The 8762-nt window shown below is 40.6% G+C and overlaps 1 protein-coding gene across 1 annotated transcript in view; it reads right to left on the reverse strand.

Annotated features, from left to right (window-relative positions):
* Positions 1–914: 914 nt before the first annotated feature.
* The window catches only part of LOC101848860, a gene marked incomplete at its 3' end in the record, with an annotated part of 27115 nt that continues 19267 nt past the window's right edge, over positions 915–8762 (reverse strand). Inside the window, 1 exon segment of the mRNA XM_013090206.2 lies at positions 915–1007. Within this exon segment, the coding sequence (XP_012945660.1) occupies positions 915–1007 (93 nt within the window).

Consider the following 8762-nt stretch of genomic DNA (forward strand, 5'->3'; position numbering starts at 1 on the left):
ATGGTAAATGTATCATGCCCTTATCAAAGTAATTTGGACCATCGTTTGAGTTTTAGAAAGAGTTTTACGCCACTTGCAACACAATAAGGTCATATAAATGCCGAAGAATAAATGTGTCACAAGAGAGTAACATACACAAAAAAGGAGGAGAGATAAGGACTATAGATGTTTTATAGGAAAGAAGGAGCAAACCACACCAGAGCACCCGCCAACCACGCACCCATCGCTTAAAAAGGGGGAGGTGAGGGGGTAAAAGTACTACCCTACAAGAAACTGTTATCTCATGCCAAAACACTACATCCAAATAGACAGACAGGATTAATCAACTTAACAAACTCCCCACTTTGGACTAAAGATAGCAGTTTAGTCCAACAACAAACAACACAACATATATCTACACTATCAAAGTCCAAAAATCAATGGATAAGACCCCCCCCCCCCAAAAAAAAAAAAAAAAAAAACAACCCTCAACAAACAACACAACATATCAACACTATCAGAGTCCAAAAATCCACTCTATGGATAAGACCCCAAAAAAACCTTAATAAACAACACAACATACCAACACAATCAAAGTCCAAAAATCAAACATGGATGGGTCAATTTTTTTTTGGTTTATACTCATCGACCAACAACAACGTATCCACGCTATCAAGGTCCAAAAATATAACGAGAGTACGACCAAAAAAATATCATCATCAACAACATGTCAACACTATAAAAGTCCCATATGATAATCCAATATGGATAACACAAAAAAAACGAAAATCATAAACAACAAGTACAACAACAACAAATACAACAACAACAACAACAACAACAACAACAACAACAACAACAGCAGCAGCAGCAGCACAACAGCAACAACAACAACAAGAAAACAATAGAGCACGAGCAACACACTAAAGCCTTACCTTAAGAATCTGATGCATGCAAAAGCGACACACTTGTTCCATCCCCCCGCTGGACTCGCCGTGAGGATGCCGCAGTATGAAACCTTTTTTGGGCTGCAAGATGAACAGGGGAAAAAAAGATGTCTTGTTATAGTGCAAGTTTTAAATCACTTTGTAACACAAGAAGGTCATTCAAGTGCCGAAGATCAGAGATGTTACAAAAGAGTAACAAACACAAAAAAGAAGGAGGAAAGAAAAGGTTGATAGATGTTAGATAGGAAAGGAGCATACAACACTAGACCACCAGAAGACCACCAGCAGACCACCAGCCAACCACTCCCCCCAAAAAAGGAAAAAATAACTCTCTTCTAGCTACTCCACAAAGTGTCCTAAGATAGAAACCGAGAGCAGGCTCTACTCCTTGAGACAATGCTGGCAGGCTACGAATACAAGCAGGCAAGATGACAGGCGCGAAAAGAATGAAAGAACGAAACATATTTTATGAGGTAATTATGAACACACAGAGAGAGAGCGAGAGAGAGTGGGGGGAGAAAAAAGAAGAAGAAAGAGAGAGAGAGAGAGAGAGAGAGAGTGAGAAAGGGAGTGAGAAAAAAAAATGGGATTCTATGTATCCCATGCCACCAATGTACGCCGCAACTGGCATGGTCGACGCAGCCCGCCTCCCGAAAGTTGAAACAATGTGACTGGAGACGTCATACGTCTACTCGTTAGAAAAATATTGCCTTTAGTAAAACAGGAACACACCAGCACTATAACCGTCGTTTAACAGGAGGAAAAGGTAAGACAGATACACAAAAAAACGACAGAGTAAGACAAGCAGGATCTACAAATGGCGCCCTCCAACCACCTGCTCATAGCAGACAAAGAGAGGCACAGATATTGCCCAAACTACCATAAATAAGTAACCTACCAACGCGGTATGACACACAGAGCTCAAAAAAGAGCTTTAAAATCAGTCAGCTCAAAAAATATATACCACCGGGAATACAAGCACACAAAGAGCAGATGAACGTCCATCGACCACAAAAATCGACATCATTTATTTAAATAAAACTAGTTATTCTGGAAGAAGAAGGGGGAAAATAGGTTAAGACGTCTTACATACGGCACTCGGTTTGTTTTGTTTTTTTCAATAGTGCATCGTCGCGGTAAAGGTCATTCAGAGTTGTTTTGTTTGGGTTTTTTGTTTTTTTTTTTGGTTGTTTTTTTTTTTGGGGGGGGGGGGGAGGGTTGAGGACGGGGTGTTTTCAATTGCATTTTTTGTTTGTTTGTTTTTTTAAAGAGAGAGAGAGAGAGAGAGAGAGGGAGAAGATAGAGAGAGAAGATAGCAAGACGGACAGACAAAAATAAAAAGGGACAGTAAAGAAGTAAGACCTACCAGTGGTCACATCCAACCACCCGCGCCCTTTATTCTAAAACAATAATTTGTGTAAAATTTCAAAAATGTTATTGAAAAAAAATATATAGTCAAAAATTAAAGATATTATAAGGGATGAAGTACGTCGACACAATAACGGTCATTCAGTGCTGAAGAAAACAAGAAAGACAGGAAAACAAGGATAGTAAAGAATCAAAACCTATCAGGAGCATCCTCCAACCACCTGCAGTCTTTGGTCTAAACTCTTAAAATTTGTTTTAGGTTTTCATATCCTGTACGAGTGTTTTTACGTCCGAATTGACACAATTTAGATAATCTAACTATTAAGGCCGATCCAGGCTGAGAGAAATTGAACATTGCAGCAAAAAGACCAATATACTAGATAAACATTCTCCCAACACGGGAATCGACCTCGGGTTTTCTGCGTGCGACGGCAAAGCGCGTAACAGCTAAACCACAGACATCGGTCGAACATTTGTAGAAAAAAAACCCTTTTTTTAAAAAAAAGAAGACGAACGTTCTGCATAAAATTGTATACAAAGTAGTGGTTCTCTTCCCAAATAGTACAAAGAATGGTGAGGAATGGGGTGAGCCGTGTCTTTACACAGCAGGGCCCAGATCAAACCAGAGCAATTGACTTTCGTTCTGAATCAATCATGCAAAAGGACCAGATCGAATAACCCCAAGAGTTTATCTGTACTTGGACGTATTCCAACCCGTACAATCGAAACAAATATATGCAAACCCTGATCCACACTGTACGTGTGTACATTTCTTGTTTGTTGTTATATCCAAGCCTTTAGATTAAAAAGGTTAGGGAAAGGAGAAGCACATGTAATAATACAATAACGACCATTTGTGAGGCAGCGTGGTGAAATCAGGCTCTCGTCAATTTTTGGGCACATAGAGTTATTGGTATCATCTTAAAGCTTGTTCACTTGTTTTTATTTGGATGATAAAAATATCCGTTTATCTTAAATACAAGTCGAGATATTTGAGAATGAAGGAGGTGGGGACCATCTGTTTTCAGAGGTGAAATTAGTGAGAAAATATGAAAATGGCCGCCAAAAATTACTTATTTCCTTAGCTTAAGAGTCCGTGGTAAATGAAAGTTTACATGTTTTGTGCCTTTAATCGCCGTTTTTCAGAAACACCCACACAGAAATGAGTTCTTTAATGGGCATGAAAGGTGTTGAGCCCAAAAACAAAAATTTGATAAAAATTCACAAACATGCGGAAAAATGCAAGTTTCTTCTCTTTGATTTTTTTTTTACGAGAGCCTGATTCCACCACGCTGCCTCACATTTATTATTGTAGGGAAAAAGTCAAGACCGGTCGAAAAGTACGACCGTCCCTCTAACTACCAGCTGGTATGAGTTCAATGCCCCCCCCCCCTAAAAAAAACAAAACAACAACAACAAAACCATTGTGATTTCAAATACCGAGCGCTTCGACCCAGTGGATGAATAAAAAAAGATTAAGGAGAAAATAAACAACAATTCATCATCAATTTCATCCTGTACGGTTATCAGAGAAGGAAGGTACCACGCTCGCCTAACATAAAATTGACTAGAATTCAAATGCCCAACGAGTGCATCTTAGTTTGAAATTGGGTTGTTTAGGGAGTTTTCAAGAATCCCTATTTGTATAACGAGTTTTCAAGAACCCCTATTTGTATAAGGAGTTTTCAAGGATCTCCGTCCATTTGACTCGGTGTTGTCGGAGATGGACGACAAAATTTCGCCTCTTCAATAACTTCACAGTTTGTATAAGAGGGTTAAACTCACACCATACTGTCTGAGAATGTACGTCCGTGCGTCTTTTGCTATAAAAGCATCTCAGCCCAAGTGCATCGAGTCTATTAGCTGGCCAACCTCCATTCTCCACACCCATTAAACTGAGGGCCTCTTTACATTATTACAACAATAAATCATTGTGAAGACAGAGCTTCGAATAGTCATGCACTTAATGACAGAAACATCTGGTGGTACAGATCTCGCCCTTGAGACCCCTTCAACGCAGTTTTGGCTACTTGAGAACAGGACCCGATGTAACACGTATCTGAAACTTGGAATATAATAGAAAACAGAAAGTCACAAAACTCCCTGCGTTACGTATGTCCGTCGCTTCAATATATTCATCTTGATTGTTCAATATCTTGTAACAAGTCTTAAACACTTTCAGACTTGTCAACACTTCCAAAGCCCAGTCAGGGACATCTAACGTTACAAGGTGCGATTACGTGACGACGAAAAAGATTACATCAGGTGCGACTGGTTTCGGTGTAGTATTATAACCTAAGACTCTCAAATTCACGATTGCCAAATCCGGGCCAGTCACAGGAAACTCGGAACGGTTGGAAAGCTTGCACTTTTACCCAAGATCAAACGAAAAAAAAAACCTTGACTGTCGTTCAACAAGAACAAAGAGTAAAGCCACAAATAAGTAGTGCGACAGACCAACCCCATCAACCAGCAGATAAGATAATAATTTGTTTACAAGACAAAAAACACATTCGAAGCAGCAGTGTACATTTCCCTGCCCATATAAGGGAAAGCAGCCCGAGGAAGATGTCCTACGTCATCGGACCACCATGGCGCTGCTAGAGATAAAGCAGCCCTGGGATGTGTGTGAGTGTGTGTGTGTGTGTGTGTGTGTGTGTGTGTGTGTGTGTTTGTGTGTATGTATGTGTGTGTGTGTGTGTGTGTGTGTGTGTGTGTGTGTGTGTGTGTGTGTGTGCGTGCGTGAGTGAGTGTGGCGTCAGTCACTTCAGTCAGTGACAGGGGTAGGCTTTCCGAAACTTTCCGAACCAAGGCACGTCTCAGGGAGTCGTGGAAATAAAGGTCATCGGGCTGCGACTACATGTACTACAACAGGGATATATATATTTGTAATGGTCCTGTCTCTCGCAAGGAAGAGAATGTATGAGAGTATAAACATGTGTGAGCGTGTGTGTGTAAGTGTAAGTGTATGTGCATGCATGTGTGTTAATGTATGTTTGAGCGTCTATGCGCGCGTGTGTGTGTGTGTGTGTGTGTGTGCGCGTGTGTGTGTGTGTGCGTGTGTGTGTGTGTGTGTGTGTGTGTGTGTGTGTATGTGAAAGAGAGAGAGAGAGAGAGAGAGAGAGAGAGAGAGAGAGAGAGAGAGAGTAGGTCAAGTAGGTGTGTACGAGTATGAGCATCTGTGCATGAGTGTGCTCTTTCATACTTAATAGTGTCTCTTTGTCTACTTTGCGTTTTCCTTTTATTTCAGGTGTATAAAAGGATGGGGAGGGGGTAATAATATATAAAAATGTTGGGGGTTTTTGGTATTGTGTTTTGCTTTTGCTTTTTAGTGGAATTTTGTTTTGTTTGGGGGGGGTGGGGGGTGGGAGGAGGAGTCATTTCATCATTACCCAGCCTGCAAGGTGAGAGTTTTCTTGGTGGAGCCCCAAGAACAGCGAGCCAACTGCTGAATAATTGACGAGTCCGGCCGTCCATGTACACCATTCACGTGACACGCACTGAACGACCACCACGCCGATATGCACATACTTAATTGATTAAGTCGCCTCATTAGTACAAGGTAGCAGGTCTATATCTGACACACACGGCCAGATGTTTAGTTCTACTAGTTTTAGTAAGAGTTTTACGGCACTTGAAATACACATTAATATACACAGGTCATATTTGTACCGAAGATTGAAGGTGTTATTATAAGAGTAGATATTTTTTTAAAACGTACTAAGAAAAGGAGGAGAAGAGATAAGGACGATAGATGTTTGAGAAGAATGGGAGAGAAAGAGCACACCACACCAGAGCATCCACCAACCACCCAAAGGACGAGATGGGTCCCAATACATCAGCCAAATATGGTTTGAACATTGCGTTTTGAATACATGAGTTTGAGTATAGAAGCACAACGACAAAAATAACGGTCATTCAGTGCTGAGGGAAAAAAGGCAAGACGAACAGAAAGAAAAGGAAACCAAATAAATCGGACATGAAGTGGTGCCCCCTAACAATAAGCATGTAAACATCACAAAGAAATACAAAGAATAAGAACGTAACTAATGGCAATTGGTTACTGTTCTATTTGTTGTTCTTTTTAAAGTACCGGTATATAATATAATACAAATAACAGTCACCTTAATTGATAACCTTCAACAACCAACCAGCTCTTATTTTCTGTTCTCTCGGTATGTAGAAACATAGATGCATAACAGCGTGCATCATGCCCTCGTAGTTTGGGTAAATTCGGTGTAAAAAGAGAATCAAAGCATGCCGACTTGGTCAAGGCCCGTAAGTCTAGTGTAGATGAAAACACAGAGACAGAAACCACAGAAGACAGAAGAACAACAAAAAAGTAGGTTCTACCACAGATGTACTTTTTCTTTGCAAAACCCGATGTATATTATAATAATGCTATGTAAAATATCCAACTAAGCCAGAAGACAGTTGGAGTGAAGGGATGCACGTCAACACAATAACGGCCCCCTTAACAAGGAAAATAAAAACAGAGAGAGAAAGAGAGAGAGAGAGAGAGAGAGAGAGAGAGAGAGAAAGAGAGAGAGAGAGAGAAAGAAAGAGAGGGGGGACAGACAGACAGACAGACAGACAGACAGACAGACAGACAGACAGACAGACAGACAGTGGGGAGAGAGTGGTCAACTTATCACAGCAACAGCAAAGAAGTAGGATCTACCACTGGTGCCCTTTTACCACTCGCTCCCCTAGTTCTATGTTCAGTTGGGAAGCCCGGTACATAAAGCGCTACCGCCTGTACATTATTCCTGTTGTCTGGCAAAGTATCAAGATAACACATCCCATGACCTGCTGGTCGATACGATCTCAACAACAGCTGCAGTCCCACATCCAAGGTCAGGGCCTCCGCACGTAAATAACGACATATAGACTATAATACTATAATATAATAAGTATTACATCTATGCTAATTTTTTATTTCATTTTTAAACTATCATTATTTTACTTCTTTTTCTATTTTTGGTGAACTCCAGGTTCAATCCATAGACGTGCGGAAACAGACTGAGGGAGCATGAATGATATATACCGATAGATCTATCTTATAACTTCTTCTCCTTCTTAGAATGTCAGGTCTGACACTGACAATGGCAATCATGGTACATGTACCCCATTCCTTCCTGTTGTCTGTCTTCTTGATCTTCCTGGTTTTGCTCTTTGCGTTATTCGTTGCAAAGTTATTCATACCATATGTGTACGCTGTTCTTTGTCTTCTTCTGCTCTTTTTTTCCTCTATCTTTCCGCACAGCAGCGGTTTTGCTAGTCCATTTGATCTAGATCTATTTATGTGGCAAGAGAATCTCAACTGTCTTTTCTGATGGTTCTGATTATAAATCTTTCACTACTTGCTACGTGGAACGCTTTTCTATTTGAAAAGAACAAGGGAAAAACGACTGTAGTCACAAAACTAGAAATTGTGAGGGTGCCAATTTAAAAAGCTTCTCGACTCTTAACTTCATATTTGTTTGACTGGTGGTTTATTGTTAAGTGTTGTTGAATGGAAAAACTAACAACAATAATCAACCAACAGTTTGAACAGAAATTCAGGAAGGAGTCAACAAGCGTTCAAAATTGGTACCCTCACGATTTCAGTTTGTGACTGCCGTCTTTTTCCCCTGTAGTCTTCATTGTTTTCCTCTCAGTTCGTGAGAATCTGAGTATTCTCCCCTATAATATCACATCATGACAAAACATAATCAACGAATAGACCAAAGGTAAAACCATCCGTCCACATAACAGGTTGATCTATTCCTGTTATTACAAAAGGACAACCGCTGTAGCCTTATCCAGGGGTGAGAACTGTCTTCTCCATTTCTGAGCACATTCATTTCGAGCATATTTTTAAAAGTTACAGCTATGACAGTATCACGGTTGTGTTCCCGTCCACAGCGCGTTCTCGAGCGCACCGTTAGCTCAGTTGGTATCACGGTGGACTACAGAGCGGATTACCTTGGTTCGAATCCCCAACGAGGCGTTCTAAACTTGGGTTATTTTGGGGCATTTTCAAGGCTCCTTACCCATTTGGCTTGGATCTAAATCTAACGGAATCGGACGTTCAATTCGGGAGATCCCGCTTCTTAAATAACCTTACGGTGTTGAAAGGGTTGTGAACACTACACAATGATGGAGAGTTCTCAAAGTCAAAGCTCACCATCAGCGCTCGTCTTCAAAATGTGCTCGTTTTGTAACGGAACACACAGCAGAGATAAGTTGAAGTTAGCCTTAATGTTTTGTTTGTTTGAGTGGAGAGAGGCACATCGACATAATAATGGTCATTAAGTGCAATGAAAAAGTAAGACTATTAAACAGAAACAATAAAGCGAAAAGTAAAGACGTAGGACCTACCAGTGGCCGTCCAACCACCTGAAGCCATAAGGTCAGATGGAAAAAGTGGCGTAAACGTAGCTTTAGGTAACAGGAACAAACCCAGCTAGAGCATCCTAACCCTCA

This window comes from Aplysia californica, unplaced genomic scaffold, assembly GCF_000002075.1.
Source record: "Aplysia californica isolate F4 #8 unplaced genomic scaffold, AplCal3.0 scaffold01177, whole genome shotgun sequence".
Lineage (NCBI taxonomy): Eukaryota > Metazoa > Mollusca > Gastropoda > Aplysiida > Aplysiidae > Aplysia > Aplysia californica.